Source organism: Macaca mulatta, chromosome 1 (assembly GCF_049350105.2).
Source record: "Macaca mulatta isolate MMU2019108-1 chromosome 1, T2T-MMU8v2.0, whole genome shotgun sequence".
Lineage (NCBI taxonomy): Eukaryota > Metazoa > Chordata > Mammalia > Primates > Cercopithecidae > Macaca > Macaca mulatta.
This window is the reverse complement of record NC_133406.1, coordinates 234,267,418-234,286,081: the sequence shown is the minus strand read 5'-3', so window position 1 is coordinate 234,286,081 and position 18,664 is coordinate 234,267,418. Positions and strand designations below refer to the sequence as shown.

General features: G+C 58.4%; 1 protein-coding gene across 7 annotated transcripts in view; it reads right to left on the bottom strand.

Annotated features, from left to right (window-relative positions):
- PLEKHG5 (pleckstrin homology and RhoGEF domain containing G5) overlaps positions 1–18,664 on the bottom strand; it is a 54,389-nt gene that overhangs the window by 31,991 nt on the left and 3,734 nt on the right. For 2 of the 7 annotated variants that reach the window (XM_077977007.1, XM_077977015.1), the window contains exon 1: positions 10,926–11,044. The exons of 3 other annotated variants lie outside the window; for them this stretch is intronic. In XM_077977007.1, coding sequence (XP_077833133.1) covers positions 10,926–11,022 — 97 coding nt within the window. In that variant the 5' untranslated portion in view covers positions 11,023–11,044. Of the gene's footprint in view, positions 1–4,409; positions 4,511–10,770; positions 11,045–18,664 lie in introns of those variants that run through there. 2 more of the 7 variants (XM_077977098.1, XM_077977089.1) reach the window with 2 other exon arrangements.

Genomic DNA, 18,664 nt, shown 5'->3' with positions numbered 1-18,664 from the left:
TCCCCGCCACCTCCCTCGTGCCAGCCGGTTCCCCCAAGGGCACCGTCGCCGTAACTTCCAACACACTGATTCATCTGCCCGGTCCTGTACTTTATGTAAATGGAATCAGGAGATAGCAAACCCTTTGGGCTATAGAAACAGCCTCGGAGAGGTGACCAAGAGTCTGCGGGGGCTCAGTGCTCCTGAGCCTGCCTCTGGACCCCCATCCCACCCTGCGCACTGGTGCCAGGAGGCATTGGGCCGACAAGACCTAGGTATAGAAGATGCAGCTTCCAGCGGGGCCAGGCCCCTCTCCCAAAGGCTAAGGGTGGGTTTCCCTGACCGCTTTCCTGGAGGGCCTCTCAGCTGGAGCCTCCCTGCATGGACTGCTTACATGGGTTGGGCCCTGGGACCCACAGGTAACCAGAAACTGGTCCCTGCCCCAAGGACTCCTGGCACAGCGAAGTAGCATGGATCCCAGGTCTCCTGAGCTCTCTGGATATGATCATTCAGTAAACACACTAAAGATCCTCTGAAGGTCCCCATGAGCCAAGCTCTAAGCTGGGTGCTGGGGACCCATTGGTGACCCTGACAAGCCTTGGGGAGCTCACAGGGGGCCTGGTGGGCAGGGCGGCCCTTTGGGGAGCAGCACATCTGCATGGCCCTGGGGAGGGGGCTCTCGAAGAGGGGCTGCCACAGGCATCCCGGGGCCTCCAGGCTGAGAGGGAAGCAGCTGCCCGGGGCCCTGGGCCTCCTCAGTGCACAGCCCACAGGAACTCTCAGGACCCTCAGGCCCGGCCCAGCCTCACCTCCACACCATGCTCATTTCCCTCTCCGAGTCTCTGCTCTCAGCCATCCAAGGGGCCAGTGAGCCTGTCCTGCCTCTAGGCTGGAGGTGGAGGCAACCGAGGCAGGAGATGGCCCTGTGAGGACTGTGGCCAGGTCCCTGCCTGCTGGGAGGAAGCTGACTTGAGGGTGGAATGGGGTTCGGGGTTCTTGTCTGCCATGACTCCAGCAGGTCCTCCTCTGCCATCTGTGTTTCCACAGGGACCTGGAGCCCTCAGCCAGCTTTGGGGGAGTTTCCCATGCACCCAGCCTGGGACTTCTCCAGCTGAGCAGGACAACATCTGCTGTCCACCAGGAAAGTTTCCCGGCCCCTGCGTTCTCAAAACTCTAGGCCTGGGGTCAGATTCTCACACCCTTTGCCCCAGGGCCTCTGGATTGTAGCCCCATATTCTGAAGGCTCCGGGCCATGTCTTCTACCACTGGGTCTGCCTCACCAGCTTCCTAGATCCCCCCATGACTGCTCAGGTCACAGCCACCATCGGGCCTGACTATCCTGTGGCCTCTATGCCACTTGGGTTCTGGAATTCCTTGTGCTTTGCCTGGTACTTCCTGGCACTGGGGTCTCCCTGCCTGAAGTCTCCGGCCTCTGACCCCAGGTCTCAGCAGGCTCCAGGTGCTCACCCTGCCTTCTAGACCCTACACTCCTGACCCCCGGTCCTGGCTCCCCTGGGAGGTGATTCCCTCTGTGCTCTGCTCTAAAGCTGCAACTTCCTGCATTGCATAGGCGAGCTCCTCTCTCCTAGAGACTGCAGACACGAAGAAAAGCCCATCAGGGCCCTGGTAGCTCTCAGGGCCCAGAGAGGGGCCTGTGGGGCTTGGGGTGGGGTCAGGACAAGTAGTCTCCACCATAGGCCTGTCATGAGCTCTCCTGCAGATCACCTATCCCCATCTACAGCCTTTGAGGAAAGGGTAGGCCTGGTAAGGGGGACATACTGTATCAGGTGATATCATACCCTGGACATAGTTGGGTTTTTCTTTTTCTTTTTTTTTTTTTTTTTTCCTGAGACAGAGTCTTGCTCTGTCGCCCAGGCTGGAGTGCAGTGGCGCGATCTCAGCTCACTGCAAGCTCCGCCTCCCGGGTTCCTGCCATTCTCCTGCCTCAGCCTCCCAAGTAGCTGGGACTACAGGCGCCCGCCACCACGCCCGGCTAATTTTTTGCATTTTTAGTAGAGATGGGGTTTCACCGTGTTAGCCAGGATGGTCTCGATCTCCTGAACTCATGATCCACCCGCCTCGGCCTCCCAAAGTGCTGGGATTACAGGTGTGAGCCACCGCGCCCGGCCTTCTTAATTTAATTTAATTTAAAATTTATTTTTTGAGACAGGGTTTCGCTCTGTTACCTAGGCTAGAGTGCAGTGTTGTGATCATGGCTCACTGCAGCCTCGACCTCCTGGGCACAAGTGATCCTCCCACATCAGCCAACCGAGTAGCTGGGACCACCGGTGCACACCACCATACCTGGCTAACTTTTTAATTTTTTTATAGCAAAGGAGGTCTCACTATGTTTCCCAGGCTGGTCTCAAACTCCTGGCCTCAAGGGATCCTCCTGCCTTGGCCTCCTAAAGTGCTGAGATTAGAGTTGTTGAGCCATCTACACAGCCTGGCTCAGCCAGTCAGATTTGCTCTCCTGAGACTATGAATTGAGGCAGGCCTGGGAAGGAAACATGGTTCCGATCCCCTTCCTGATAGGAACTCACAGGTAGGACTCCTAGTGGGTCCTGGAGCCTTGAGTCCATTGAGAGTCAGTCCAAATGGGTACGATGCCCCAATATCGTTGGGGAGCTAGAACAAGGGGAGCAGCCACTCAGTGGAGATCACCCCAGAGCAGACAGGGCAGGAGAAGGCAGCTTTGTGAGAGTGGGCAGCTCCGGGGGGGCAGCCTTCTCTGCCTGCCCTGGGCTTCCCTGGGGAGCTCTGCCTCTTTGTAGCAACCCCTCTTATGTGGAACAGCCTGAGCAGTGTCTGCTCCTCGACCTCAGCCTGACCCTAGGCAGACCTGGAACCCTGAACTCCCCCCTCCCCTAGACAAACCTGGAACCGTGAACCTCCCCATCCAGGCAGACCTGGAACCCTGAACCTCCCCCATCCAGGCAGACCTGGAACCGTGAACCTCCCCATCCAGGCAGACCTGGAACCCTGAACCTCCCCATCCAGGCAGACCTGGACCCTGAACCTCCCCTCCAGGCAGACCTGGACCCTGAACCTCCCCTTCAGGCAGACCTGGAACCCTGAACCTCCCCAACCAGGCAGACCTGGACCCTGAACCTCCCCTCCAGGCAGACCTGGAGCCCTGAACTTCCCCTCCAGGCAGACCTGGAACCGTGAACCTCCCCTCCAGGCAGACCTGGACCCTGAACCTCCCCTCCAGGCAGACCTGGAACCGTGAACCTCCCCTCCAGGCAGACCTGGAATCTTGGACTCCCCCCTCCGCTAAGCAGACCTGGAACCCCGAACTCCCGCCACTGTGTGCCAGACTCTGCCTCCCCAGGTCTGCAACAGCCCAGCTGCCCTCCTGGCTCCCCCACGTACTGTCCCAGGGAGAGCCAGAACCCTTAGCCAGGCAGAGGAGCCCACTCGCCAGTTCTCCCCCAACCCTGTCTCAGTCACAGGAGGCCACTTTGGCTTTGTCCTGACCCTGATCTCTTCCAGAACTGGGCCTCGGGACGCGGGCAGAGCGGCCGGCAGACATGTTTTGTTTGGCTGAGCACAGGGTTTCGAAAGAATTTAAATTGGTTGCCAACTTTGAAAAGTCGGAGATTTCACATAAAAATCCATATTTTTGGCTTCTCTTGACAAACCAGAACAGCCTGGCAGCTCTGGACCCATGTTCTGGACGGCTCCAGCTCCCAAGCTGTGTCTGCCTCAGATCAGCACAAATGCTTCCAGCCTCCACAGTCCCCACCACTCCCTGTCGCCTCACCCCAGGCCCCTCACTCCGCCACTTGCCGGACACAACTGATCTGATCCCAGCCCAGCCCTTCTTGGTTCTATTCCTTTGCCCTCCCCCAGCATCCTCCCATCGCCGTCTGCTGCCATCCTGTCCACTCTTGAAGGCCCAAGCTGAAGGCTGCTGCCTTCAGGAAGGCCTCCCTATTGTCAGATATCCAGTTCCAGGTGAATGTGTCCCTGCTGGACTCCCACCGTCTTGAGCCTTTGAACCAACACTGACCTGTCTTCCCCATCAGACGGCTTCAGGAACGACACACAGTAACCACAGCTCTCACTTGCCAAACACCTGCTGGGAACTCTGCTGTCCATAGACGGTGTCATTTCACCATCTAACTCTGTGCAGAGGAATGATCGTTGTCCCCATTTCACAGATGAGGACACTGAGGCTTGGAGGGTAGAGCCCAAGGTTACAAAAGTAATGAGAGTAACGAGGCTGTGAGTGTGTAAGCCTCCAAGCCTGCATTCCTAACCGCCAGGTTACAGTGCTCTCCTGCAGCCTGACACAATCAGCTGTCTGGAAAACATGAATTGGTCCCTCATCATGACATGAGTGTCCCCTTTCCCCACGGGCCCCAGGATGACACAAGTGCACAGAAAACCACCTCGTTCTCATCTTCTCCAGGGTAGCCCCTTACCTTTGAACCCTCCACTCCAATGAACACTTCTGTCTCAAGAAAACAGGACCTCCCTGCCCACCACCTCCCAACCACAGGCCTGGCCACGCAAAGGCTGCCCCTCTCAGGAAGCAGCTGTGGCCTTGAATGTCCCCTCCCACGTGAGCCCCACCCTCCTGGGCGCCCGTCCATGCCTGGGCAGCTGCTGCAGGCCATGCTGGGGCTGCACTTCTCGTCCGCAGCACCTGGGGAAGGGCAAGATTTGTCCTCAACCTGGCCAAACGCCAGAGGGGCATGTCCTGGGTAAATGGCTGCTGGTCCCAGGACATCCGCCACTCCCTATGCAGGACACTGATTGGAGCGTCACAGGAGGTCTGGGAAGGAAATGTGTTTCTGATCCCCTTCCCAAAGCGACATGGGGCACCTTGGGGGCAGGACAGTGAAGTGGCAACTCAGCTGCAGGGAGGGGCATGGACCATGGCCAGGACACTGCTTCTGCCTACAGCCCAGAACCGCTGCTGGCGTAGTCCCCAGGGAGCGGAGAGCTGAACATCGTCCCAGCCACCCACACTGCTCGAGCTCAGTAAGAAGAAGTGGGAGGACACATTCAGGATTCCTTCCTGGGGCCCGAGAAACTGTCCACACAGCTCTGCACACAGGCCTGGGGCCAGCCGGCCACTTCCTCTGGCTGAGGCTGCTGTGGGTGCCTGCCCATCTGCCCACCGTGGGCTTCCTCCAGAGGTTCCTCAGAGGAACTGAGAGTGACCAAGGGCAGAACAGGAGCAGGGCTGCAGAAATGGCTCTGAGATCCCGATTCCCGACAGTCACACTCCAAGCACCAGTCCCACCCCCATCACAGGCTGGGCTGGCATCGGCCTACCGTGCATGGGCCCCAGCCAGGGTCTGGCTGGCACAGAGGACAGAGCCCACACAGACAGCCGCATGCCCAGGCTCACCCACCCAGCCGCCTCAGCTCACGCATGAGACCTGTTCACGTGCTGTGAGCCAGCCGCTGTGTGCAGCTCCCTGGGGCCTCTCTGCCGGCTCCGAGGAGAGCTGGGGCAGGCACACGTCGGTGAGCAGGTCTCAGTTCTGGTGCTCAGGCTGAGGGTGTGCATGGTGCATCTGGGTGCCACCACTTGGGATCTCAAAGGCTTCGCCACACCTCACTAGGATAAAGGGGATTCCAAGAATGGCCCTGACTCAGACAGTAGGCATGGATATTCCAAGAGCCTAGGTTTAAAGAGCTCTTGAGATCAGGCATGGTGGCTCATATCCATAATCCCAACACTTTGGGAAGTCAAGGCAGAAGGATCATTTGAGCCCAGATTTTCAAGACCAGCCTGGGCAACATAGAGAGACCCCATTTCTACAAAAAAGTTTAAAAATCAGGAAGGCAGGGTGGTGTGCGCCTGCAGTCCCAGCTGCAGATGTGACTCCTGCATCTGAGCGGTGAGGGCATCCCAGGGGGAGGGACCAGCAGGATGACTGAGATGTAGAGAACAACTAAGACAGCCCAGGGAGGGCCTGCCTCTGCAGACAGCGAGCAGCCCCACTTTGCTCCACCCCGCCCAGGGGAGCGCAGTCTGAGTGGGGGCAAGGGGTGGGACACAGCTCCCATTGGCTGGCCCTGCTGGCTTGGGGCTGGGGTGACTAAACGACCTGGGGCAAGTCTCTGGCTCTGTTGGGTCCTGTAGCTCCGTACCTGCCTCAGGTAGGCAGGAAGCTGCTGGGTGAAGAAATAGAGCAGCCTGCCCCCCATCCCACCCTCCAACTCCAGGACAGTGCCCAGCTGAGGGTGGAGGGGAGTTTGCCCCCCAACACCAGCTGCCACGCTCCTCCCCACCCCACCCCCACATCCCGTGCTGCCTCCCGCATCCCCACTGCCTCCACTAGCTGGGCAGCTGGGCCGCTGCTCTCACGTCCTCAGGCCCTCCCTGCCTCCTGCGCACACCCCGATGGTGCCTGGAGCTGCTGGGGCCTGTGGGACCCTGTACCTGTCTCTCCCGACAAGCAGCCACATTCCCTCCTCCACAGTGGGGGGCTGGTCACAGGTAGGGACACCTGGCCTTCATGCCCACCCAGCGTCATCCTCCCTCCTGGGAGCAGCACCTCTCTCTCTTTTTTTTTTTTCTTGAGACAGAGTCTCGCTCTGTCGCCAGGCTAGAGTGCTATGGCGCAATCTCGGCTCACTGTAACCTCCAACTCCCTGGTTCAAGGGATTCTCCTGCCTCCACCTCCCAAGCACCTTCCTTTTCAAAACCCATCTCTGTATGGTCTGCGGGCTCCCTTCTGCCTCCCAAGGTGAACCCCAGACTGAACCGTCACTCTCCCTGCCTCTGGCCTCAGGGAAGGACCATGCCAGGCTAGGGAGACTCATCCAGGACAGGCTCCTGCTCCCTGGGCTTGTGGCCTGGGGGAGGCCAGCGCCTGTGCCTGAGGATGAGGCTAATGGAGAAGAGAACCCAGGCCCAGGCCCTGGCCCCAGACAGTTCCACAGTGCTGGGAGCTGGAGATCAGCACTCTGGTGGCTTCTGCAGACAGGACTCAAGTTTCTGTCACTGCACCGAAGCACCCTGAGAGAGCCAGTTCCCCAGCTCACAGTGCCGAGCAGCTGAGCTGAGCTGACAGAATGGGCACCCGACAGCCAGCACAGGTGTGCCCTGCCTCTGCCACCACTGTTTGAAGTCTCCCTGTGTGTCATCCCCATTAGTGCTCTCAGCCCCCCAACGACCCCCAAGGCATCATTATTCCCATTCACAGTTCCCCGGCCTCTCACCCCCAGGAGCAGCCCAACATCCCACCCCTCAAACACCGGCCGCGGGGCTCAGCGTCCCCGAGAGCTCGTCCTGCCTCTTCAGGGGTTTAATCTCCCTATACCTCTGTTTCCTCATCTGTAAAATGGGGACAAAAGGAGAAATGACCCATGTCCTGGGGCCTGGAACATGAATGTTCCAGAACATCTCATTACACCACCCAGCCCCGAGAAGACGTCATGGCCTGATCTTGGGGGTGGGGCGAGAGCAGAGGCAGAGGCCAGGCCTGAAGCCCAGCCAGGCCAGCTCTGGAGGAAGGACAGCCTCCTCGGCTGCTTGCCTGCCCTCTGGCCCCCAGGGTCCCAATTTGCGGGCCCCTCTCCTGCACCAGCAGCAGCTCTCGGGAGTGGCTCTGGACCCCACACCACTGTGGAGCAAGTGACCATCAGCAGCATATGTCTGTGAATGGGCCGCAGGCCCTGGCTGGGCAGGCCCAGTGCCAGAGCTGAAAGTCCTCCCGGGAGGTGGGCTCGCACCTACCCCCGAGGTCCTCGATGATGTCCAGGGTGGAGCTCCACGAGAAACGCTCCACCGTCCCCAGCTCCAGCTCGGCCAGGTCGCTGGGCAGGGCCTCCAGCTCGTAGGTGCCCCGCTTCCTCCAGTAGAGAAACATGCTGAGGCCAGGGGAGGCCACCCCGCCTGGCCTGTGCCGTCGGAGGCTGGGTGGCCTGGACACGGGACGCAGAGAGTGCACGGGCGCAGGGGGCTGCAGGGACCACTGGGGCTGGCCTCAGCTGGCAGGCGCGCCCTCCCCGGGAAGGGGAGCATTCTGGGAGCGGCTGGGGGCCTCGGAGCTGACCAATGGCCAGGGACCCGGCCCCACACAAAGCGCCTTTCTTCCCCTCCTACAGACATTTTACAAATTTCGCCTTCCCGGCTCCCTCGGAGCCCCCGCCAAGGAGACGGGCTGGCCGTCTGGGGACGACAGAGGCCCGGAAAAGAGTGCGATTGTTTCGTGGTCTCTTTGCTAAGATAAGTTTTCAGAGAAGAAAAATGTGCTGCCCGGGGAGCAATTCCAGCTCCCCACCCCTGACCTATGACCCCGCTCCCAGCCCCAGCAGGACCCTGCAGGATTTCTCAGTGAGGAATAGAAGCACCTGTAGGGAGGCCGTGGGCTGCCCCTAGAGATGTTTCCAGCTCCTGGCTGGACCCTCCCCAGGAAGCTCAAGGCATCTCCCCCACCTCCACTGAGCCGACGCCCCCAGAGGCTCCCCAGAGGGGCAGGAGCTATGGGCCAGGCCTCACCCTCAGCCTGCCTGTGAGGTCCAGGCTCTGCTCTCTGGGCTCCCTTTTGGGGCTGGCCACACTTCACCAGGCTGCCTCCTTCAGATCATGTCGCCTACACCAATGGCAGCCCAGGCATAGAGCCCTCGGCAGCTGAGCTTCTGGCATCCTTAGGGGAGCCTCGTTGCTCCCAAGCGATGGGTGGGGTTGGAGGAAGTCAGAGGGCTGGGGCTGCAGACCTTTCACAGAAAGAACCATGAGAAGAAGGAAAAGCTGGCGGACAGGCGGGGAAATGAAAAGCCACTGTCAGTTGATTCCAGAGTGTTGTGAAGATTGCAAAATGTTCAAGCTAGCAAATAACAACTCAAAGCCTACGGCGGCCCTCCTGTGGAGAGACCTCTGCCATGGTATCCACGTGACCTGTGCCCCAGCAGGGTCACCGTGGCTTTCCCTGCGTGGGTGGGCACTTCCTCCATGGCACAGATGAGGAAGCCGAGGCTCAGCTCACAAGGAATAGAACTTGGATTTGACCCCAAGACTGTCTAGCTTCAAAGCCAATGTGGGGACCTGAACAAGCAGCTGGGGGAGAAGGTGGGGCGACCAGAGGGCCATGGGGCAGTCCTTCGGAAATCCAGACTTAAACGGGGCCAAGGGCAGCTTGCACTGGGCTCCTGAGCCAGGCTCTGCTGAGCCGCCTCTGTCTTACCCCACCTGTGCCCCCCACAGCCTGCCAGGTCTGAAGGAGCAGAGCCAAGGCAGAGCTGTGGGCAGAGCCAGAGCGGAGCTGGCTTCCCTACCAGACCAGATGCCTGGCAACAGAGACCCAAGGCCCAGGCAGAGGGAGCTGGCAGAAGAAGGCTCTGTTTCTGGAGGGCAGGGGGTTGGAGGGGTCACCCCAGGGCTGTGGCAGGGGGTGCTGGGGTGGCCTTCCAGGCAGCCTGCACACCCCCAGCTGAGGGCTAAGGTGCCAAGAGGCGGTTTGAATAATTCGAACCGTATGCCTGCCTGGCCGGCCCCTCCCCCACCCGCACGGGGCCAGGGAGGACAAACGCAGGCCCTTGGCCTTCATCGCTGGCACCCACACGACCTGGGCCTGAGGCCACAGGAGCTGGGGGTGTCCCTGGCTTGTGTTCATGTGGCAAGTGGCCAGCCTGGGGGTGTCAGACTGAGGCTTAGGGAATAGGACCATCCATGGCCTGGCCAGCCATCTCTGTCTCAGATCCACCACAGCAGAGGCCAGGGCCAGTGGGGTGGGTCCTGGAGCCTTTACCCAGCCCCGGCCCCTCTTTGTCTGGGCTTGGTGGGAGCCACACCTGGTTATTATTTCAGGACAGCCAACCCCAGAGCATCCCCGCCCAGGCGCGGCAGAGACTCCTTCCTACCCTCAACTGTAGGCTGAGCACAAGGGGATGCCTTCACTGCAGCGGCCACCTAGGGAGGCTCCACTCCCAGGCATCCATTTGGGGCTCGGAGGCTGAACCTTCCTGAGGGGCTGCAGTCCTGGATGCCAAGAGGAGGAGGCCAGGCTCCACCCTCCATCCTGACCACAGGGAGCATCATCCTCTGTGTTCCCTCTGTCTCCAAATGTGCCTCCTGCCTCCCACCTCCCACCTTCGCTTGTGCTGGTCCCGCTGCCCAGCTGTCCTCCTCTGTCTCCCACACTCCTTCCATACAAGGCTAGAGGGTCCCCCACCCAGCCTCCCAATGCAGGAAGGCAGAGGCAGCCCCAGTGGGTCAGGGGAGGCCCCCCAGGTCAGTGAAGCAGACCCCCACAGTCCTCGAGGCTGCAGCGCCAGCCTCTCTCTGAGGCTGCAGCTGTCCAAGGCAGGTAGACACACCCGGGCCTTTTCCTAGGGTCTGGGGGAAACCGGGAAACAAGACTGACTAGCGATGCTGCTGACAAACACGGGGGTCGCTCTTGGTGCTTTCAGGAACAGCTGTCTGTCTTGCATTCTGCTGTGTGCCCAGCCCCAGGCAGGCACTCCACTTACCATGGCCCAATGCCATACTGAGCAAGCACTATTCATACATCATCTCCAATCCGCATTTCATTCCCAACAGCAGGTGCTATTGTCCCCACCACAGAGATGGAGAAGCTGAGGCCACGGACAGGCAACTTGCCCAGGGCCACACAGAGCTAGGAAGAGGGAGAGCTAGGGCTGAGCCCCAGAGTGGTACTCATACTGCTGGCCGCACTGCCCTCGCCGCTCTATGCCTGGCCCTCCTCACCCACCTCTAGCTCCTCTCGAAGTCACTGCTGGGTACAGATGGCGAGCTAGAGGCCCGAGAGAGGCAGGCGGGCCCTCAGCTGGAGGGCTGCTTTCCCACAGCCCCAGACCTACCTCGAGGGACTCGGTCCCCTGGAAGCCTCACGGCCTCTGGACAGGAAGATCCCAGGGGAACAGAGACAATTGGTGTGTGCCCTCACACGGGCCGCCCCGGGGCTGGGAGCTGTGGCCCTGGGCAAGGAGACCCCAAGGTTTGCCTCTCATCCCACCTCTTGTTCCTTCTGTGCTCCAGTGAGCATCCCCTGGCCTGGGGCTGGAACCAGGACAGGCAGAGGGACAGGGGCTAAAGACAAGGGCCGGCTTCATCTGGTTCCTGGCAATGGCCTTGGACATGGGGAGGGGGCGAGTTCTCTGCAAACCACAGCTGTTTCCTTGAGAGCGGAAGTGCCATGTGAGGGAGGACCCAAGTAGGGGCTGCCCCTGCAAGGTCTCGCTGAGTAAGGGGCCAAAAGAGGAAGAGAAACAGGTGGCAGGACCCAGCCATCGACCCCCATGCCAGGAAGCCACAGCCACCCAGGAAACGTAGGCCCTGGGGCACTTTTCCTGCCTAAGCTCACAGGCTGGGGGCTCCAAGGGCCCCTGAACATCCTTTCTCCCCTCAACCACCCTGGATGACCCCTTCCCACTGCAGGGTTTTCCCGAGGGCAGCCCCCCACAGGGGAGGGCTTGTTTCAGGGTTAGGCTTCTGCCTCCCAAGCTGGGCAGCCTCGTCCATGACACTTCCCCGGACTCCACATCTGTAAAATGGGTTAAGGAGAGAAGCCCCCAGGGGGTCATCTCCACAAGACCCTGCACGCACAGGGCTTCGCAGGGAGCCTGGCGCAGGGTGAGTGCTCACCCCAAAGGGATAAAGACTTGGTGGGGGGTCCCTGCAACCAACAAGAGGCCCCGTTCCTCCCTGTCCCCAGGCAAGGCCCACTGTGGCCCCTTGTGGAACCCAAGGCTCCAGGGGCAGGTAACCACATTCCTCCCTTCCTCTCCCGGTGTCTGAGGAGGCCTGTCTGGACCCCCAGGGCAGCCGGGGAGAGCCAGCTGCGTGCATGCGGGGCCGCTATGCCCAGTGCTAGCTACCCAGCTCTCGTGAGAAGCACCCAGGCAGCCATGCTGTGTGTACAGGCTGGGCTGCAGAGCCCCTTTATGTAATCTGGAGAGAATGGGCACTAGCCACTCCCCGTGCCCTCTGGCTCTCCTGTCTCTGTTCTTCTGGCCAGGCCCTCCCCAAACGCTCCACCAGGCCAAGTAAAAAGAAAAATCTGCCTCTGCCCAGCCAGGCACAGTGGCTCATGCCTGTAATCCCAGCACTTTGGGAGGCCGAGGCAGGTGGATCACGAGGTCAGGGGTTCAGGAACAGCCTGGCCAAGATGATGAAACCCCGTCTCTACTAAAAATACAAAAATTAGCTGGGAGTGGTGGCAGGTGCCTGTAATCCCAGCTACTTGGGGGGCTGAGGCAGAGAATTGCTTAGTGAGCTGAGATTGCACCACTGTACTCCAGCCTGGGCAACAGGATGAGACTCTGTCTCCAAAAAAAAAAAAAAAAAGAAAGAAAGAAAAAAGAATCTGCCCTGCCCTCCGGAGGCACGGGCTGAGGACCCTCCAGGGCCAATACCTGATGGTGACTTGGGGGTGGGGGCCAGGTGGGGTGGAGGCCAACCCACCAGCCAGCAAGCAGTGGGCCCAGTGTCAGCACCAGTGGGAGGGGTGAACAGGGCCTGGTGCAGGCAGCACAGACCCTTCCTCCAAATTAAACAATTCTGGGCTGGGCACAGTGGCTCATGCCTACAATCCCAGCACTTTGGGAGGACAACGCAGGCGGGGATCACTTGAGGTCAGGAGTTCGAGACTAGCCTGGCCAACATGATGACACCCCATCTCTACTAAAAATACAAAAATTAGCTAAGTGTGGTGGCAGGTGCCTGCAATCCCAGCTACTCAGGAGGCTGAGGCAGGAGAATCACTTGAACCCGGGAGGCGGAGGTTGTAGTGTGCCGAGATCGTGCCACTGCACTCTAGCCTTGGTGACCAAGTGAAACTGTGTCTTAAAAAAAAAAAAGTTGGCCGGGCGCGGTGGCTCAAGCCTGTAATCCCAGCACTTTGGGAGGCCGAGACGGGTGGATCACGAGGTCAGGAGATCGAGACCAACCTGGTGAACATGGTGAAACCCCGTCTCTACTAAAAAATACAAAAAACTAGCCGGGCGAGGTGGCGGCGCCTGTAGTCCCAGCTACTCGGGAGGCTGAGGCAGGAGAATGGCGTGAACCCGGGAGGCGGAGCTTGCAGTGTGCTGAGATCCGGCCACTGCAACTCCAGCCCGGGAGACAGAGCGAGACTCCGTCTCAAAAAAAAAAAAAAAAAAAAAAAAAAAAGTTAAACAATTCTGAAGGCCAGATGCATGGGTCCAGTGCCCCAACCCATCTGCCGGTCCATTTGTTTGGAAGATGCTGGTAGAAATCTGGGCCACAACCACCTGGCCCCTGGCCAGCCCATCCTCGAGCTTCAACCAGGCCTCAGCCTTAGTCCCCAATACCCTCCCCTCCCCACGGTCTCTGATGGGCCCTGTGCCAGCCCCGGGTGCTGCTGGGGTGGGGGATGGACCAAAGAGGACAGGCGCCACAACTGAGGACAGTCACTGACTCCTCCAGCCTCGGTTTCCTCCTCTGTAAAATGGAGACAATCCTAAACCCTCGACCAGGGTGATTAAATGAGGCTGCCTGTATGAAAGGACCCCGCTTGGAGCCTGGAAAGTCTGAGAGAAACGTCTGAAGGGGGCTGGCAGTCACCCAGCAGCTGCCAATGACCACTGCCCCCAGGACAGGAGGGATCTGAGAGGGGTCCCACACAGTCCTGCGCTGCCCAGACAGGTTTTTCTCCAACCCTCAGGGCCCCTAGGGGCTGGGACAGAGGCATGTGAGATGGAGGACTGAGGCAGCAGGGCCACGACAGGGCTCACAGAGTGAGGACCGGGCCAGCAGAGCCATGCAGTGGCTTCACCTCCAGCCCTGGAGTGAGCACTGCAGGCTGCCCGACTGCAGCTCCCCCAAGCCAGGCTGCCCCCAGCACCAGAGAGTGACTGTGTGACTGCCACCATGGCCTGGACAGAGGGAGCAGGAGAGGGTTCTGCTGGCAGGAAGCCCAGGGCTGGACAGGGGAGAGGCCAGGCCCTCGGAAGCCGGGGAGCCCGTGCTGCTCTCTTCCCTGTGCTCAGAAACAGACTCCTGCTGGGCCAGGGACCCTCTCAGCCCCCTTTCCCTGGCTGTCCTTACAGCAGAGACGCTAGCATCTGCTGGTGCCCCATGTATTATACCAGGACTCTGGATTAACAGCCTTCAAGGTGACATCTCCTTTAATCTGCCCAGTGGCCCTGTGATTGGATCACCGTGACCCTATTTTACAGAGGAGGAAGCGGAAGCCCGGGGTGCCTGGAGACCTGCCCGTGTCGCCCAGAAGGGACTGGGCGCTGCCTCAGGGTCTCTCCACCACCCTCCACACCACTGGCTACTCCTTCACAGCTGAGATATTCGAGCTCCACATGCTCTGGGGTTATCCCAAGCTGGACGAGTGACCCTTCCTGCTCAGCGCCGTTCAGTGCCGCAAGCCCTGAGGCCACGTGAGCTCAGGTGGGCTTCTCCCAGCCCCAGATGTGCCCCCTGACTTGGACCCTGGGAGGCTTCAGGCCTGGACAAACCTCCCTGGCCTTCGAGCCCACTGGCATGGGTCCCTCCCCGGGCCACCCTGAGTGTGTGGGGGGTAGCAAAGCCAGAGAGTAGGGCCCTCAGGCCCACCCGGCTCGCCAGCGGGGTGGGAGGCGCAGTCACTGCCCAGCATCTGACCAGACCATCATCACCCACCCAACCACCAGCCGCAGCCTGGGGACAACTGCAGCCTGGGGCAGGCTGACCACAAACCAGCTCCCACGCCATTCTAAGCTCTGCCTCCAGGATGTCTTTCAGTGCCATCAGCCCTGCCCTGCACTGGCACAGCCTCAGGCCACCACCGCCCTGCCTCAGCCCCTCCCTGTCTCACTCTTACCCCCTCCAAGCCAGCCTCCAGAACCAGCCGGGCTCCCCAGGTTCAAATCCCAGCTCCAGCTGGCTGTACCATCTCAAACAAGTTGGGCCTCAGTTTCCTCATTTATACAGCATAGGCCTCCCAGGGTGGCCATGGGGGGTGAATGAATTAATCCAGGAGAGTGCCCTCCAAACTCGGGGACAATGGCCAACAATCACAGCAGAAGCACAGAATGTAAGTCTGCAAATGTCACTGCCTTGATTAAAAGCCTGCCCCCAGCACGGCCACTTAGACCCCGGGGCTCCGCCCACCCACTGTTCCTGGTGGAATTGGTAGTTCCTCCCACCGATGCCTGGATCCTACTGCAGAGCTCCCCTTGCTCCATCTAGCCTGGGAGCCCTTAGAATCCAGACTCTATGGGGGATGCAGGGCCCAGGCCCAGCCTGGCCCAGAGCAGGTGCCAGGGAAATGCTTGTTGATTTGAACTAGAATCAATTTGCAATCAACCGTCTCTCACCAGGGCTGACTTCCAAATACCTCAAGGCTTGGTCCAGCTGGGCTCCGCCTCACCCTGTGTGTCAAGGTGGCAGAGCTCCCTGGCATCCAAGGAGGACCGTGCCCAGAAGGCAGCCCACATGCTTGGACGCCCCCGCCTGGGGTCAAAGCTGGTCCCCTTGGAGGAGCTGAGACTCAGGCTAAGACCCAGCAGCTGCCACCTGCCGGGGATTTTTCAGCCCGAGGTGAGGGGAAGAGGCAGAAATGAAGGCTGTTCCTCAGGGCTGTCTGTGGCCAAGCCAGCAAAGCTACATTCCAGCCTCGCTGCCGGCTGCTGGCCGCTGCAGACTTTTAAACCTGGCCAGACAAACTGAGAGACTGGGGCCCTCTCGAGGGCCAAGTCTGTCCAAGGAACAAAGGCTCCTGGGCCCGGCTCCCAACCACAGAAAAGACAGGCTGGACTTCCAGGACAGCTAGGATTTCAAGCCATCTACCCTATTGTTGAAACACTGGTCCTGTTGGTTGGAAACTGTCACTACTGTCTCTGTGGACATGCCCAGCAGAGAGCCAGGCCGCCTCGGATGGGCCTTGTCTGACTGTTGGCCCACACAAGCCAAGGGCCCTTCCCCCTAAGCCCAGGACACAGGCCCAACCTCCAGAGGCAGTTTCTGTGCAGGGCAGCTCTGAGGTCTCAACCCATCTTGGCATTACGGAGGAGGCTGTTTCCTGAGAGCCTCCCATATGGGCCTGGAGGGGTTCTGCCTGGATCCTGTTCATTTACATCTCGAGAAGCGTAAAGCAGGGACAGGTATGGAGGCCCAAGTCTACCGTCCCAGCACTTTGGGAAGCTGAGGCAGGAGGACTCCTTGACCCTGGAGTTCAAGACCAGCCTGGACAACATGGCCAAGACCTTGTCTCTACAAAAAAATTAAAAATTAGCCAGGCATGGTGGCCCACCTGTGGTCCCAGGTACTCAGGAGGCTGGGGTGGGTCTCTGGAGCCTGGGAGGTTGAGACCAGGCTGGGCAACATAGTGAGACCCTGTCTCTAAAAAAAGTTTAAAAATTAGCTGGGCATGGTGGTATGCACCTGTGGTCCCAGCTACTCAGGAGACTACGGAGGAGATGACTTGAGCCCAGAAGGTCAAGGCTGTGTGAGTTGTGAGGCGCCACTGCACTCCAGCCTTAGCGATAGAACAAGACTCTGTCTCAAAAAAAAAAAAAAGAAAAAGAAAAAGAAAGAAAGAAAAGAAAGAAAATGGTTGGGTATGGTGGCTCATGCCTATAATCCCAGCACTTTGGGAGGCTGAGGCAGGCAGATCACGAGGTCAGGAGTTAGAGATCAGCCTGGCCAACATGGTGAAACCTTGTCTCTACTAAAAATACAAAAATGAGCTGGGCATAGTGGCAGGTGCCTGTAATCCCAGCTACTCGGGAGGCTGAGGCAGGAGAATTGCTTGAACCCGGGAGGTGGAGGTTACAGTGAGCCGAGATCACGCCACTGTACTCCAGCCTGGGTGACAGAGTAAGACTCCATCTTGGGGAAAAAAAAAAAAAGAAAGAAAGAAAACTGGCTGGGTGCAGTGGCTCAAGCTTGCAATCCCAGCACTTGGAAAGGCTGAGGCAGGAAGATCACTTTAGGTCAGGAGTTCAAGACCAGCCTGGCCAACATGGTGAAACCCCAACTCTACTAAAAATACAAAAATTAGGAAAGCATTAATCCCAGTTATTCAGGAGGCTGAGACAAGGGAACTGCTTGAACCCGGGAGGTGGAGGTTGCAGTGAGCCGAGATGGTGCCACTGTACTCCAGCCTAGCAAGAGAGCAAGACTCCTTCTAAAAAAAAGAAAAAAAAAAGGAAGAAAGAAAATCATACCGAATTTTGGATATAACAACAGCTACAAATAGACGATGTGCTAAATGCTTTGAACATTTACAGCCTTCAGTAGGGACTCTGCTTCCTACAGTGATGGAGTCAATAAATGAGACCCACCTTCCCATTTGTGACAACCAAAAAAGTTGGATGAAAAAATAATTTTTTTTTTTGAGGCAGTCTCGCTCTATTGCCCACGCTGGAGTGTGGTGGCGTGATCTGGGCTCGCTGCAACCTCCACCTAGAAGGTTCAAGCGATTCTCCTGCCTCAGCCTCCTAAGTAGCTGGGATTATAGGCATGTGCCACCATAGTCGACTAATTTTTGTATTTTTAGTAGAGATGGGGTTTCACCATGTTGGCCAGGCTGGTCTTGAACTCCTGACCTCAAGTGATATGCCCACCTCGGCCTCCCAAAGTGCTGGGGTTACAGGCGTGAGCCACCCCGCCCAGCCTGAAAACATTTGTATTAAATCATAAAAACAACAAACCAGGGCCCAGCGCAGTGGCTCACGCCTGTAATCCCAGCACTTTGGGAGGCAGAGGCGGGTGGAGTTTGAGACCAGCCATGACCAATATGGTGAAACCCCGTCTCTATTAAAAATACAAAAATTAGCTGGGCATGGTGGTGGGCACCTGTAGTCCCAGCTACTGGAGAGGCTGAGACAGGAGAATCACTTGAACCCAGCAGGTGGGGGTTGTAGTGAGCCAAGATTTTGCCATTGCACTCCAGCCTGGATAACAGAGTGAGACACTGTCTCAAAAAAAAAAAAAAAAGTATGAGGTCGGACATGGTTGTTGACACCTGTAATCCCAGCGCTTGGGAAGGCTGAGGTGGAAGAATCATTTGAGGCCAGGAGTTGAAACCAGCCTGGACAACAGAGCAAGACCCTGTCTCAGCAAAAAATTAAATTTTAAAAAAGGACTATATAAGAAGGTCTTTAGAAGTAGGAAATCTCGGCCGGGCGCGGTGGCTCAAGCCTGTAATCCCAGCACTTTGGGAGGCCGAGACGGGCGGATCACGAGGTCAGGAGATCGAGACCATCCTGGCTGACACAGTGAAAAACCCCGTCTCTACTAAAAAAATACAAAAAAACTAGCCGGGTGAGGTGGCGGGCGCCTGTAGTCCCAGCTACTCGGGAGGCTGAGGCAGGAGAATGGCGTGAACCCGGGAGGCGGAGCTTGCAGTGAGCCAAGATCACGCCACTGCACTCCACCCTGGGCGGCAGAGCGAGACTCTGTCTCAAAAAAAAAAAAGAAGTAGGAAATCTAACCAGAAAGATAAGCAAATTTAATGTAGTGTGCCCTCTGGACACCACCCTCGGAAGTTCTGGAGGCGTGACATCAGAGTCCCCTACCGCTGCCCCTGCTCCTCTGCCAAGAGCCATGGCATTTCAGCAATGCAAGTGGACAAGAGGGAAATGCCTGGTGACTATGTAAGGGGACACCTGTCTACCACGCCCCTCATATCTCAGGGACATTCCCACATAGGACAGTGACCACTTACTTTGCTGGGGGGAGAATAAGTGGCTGTCTGGATGACAATCTGGAAATGTCAGAATGTAATTGCTCACAGCC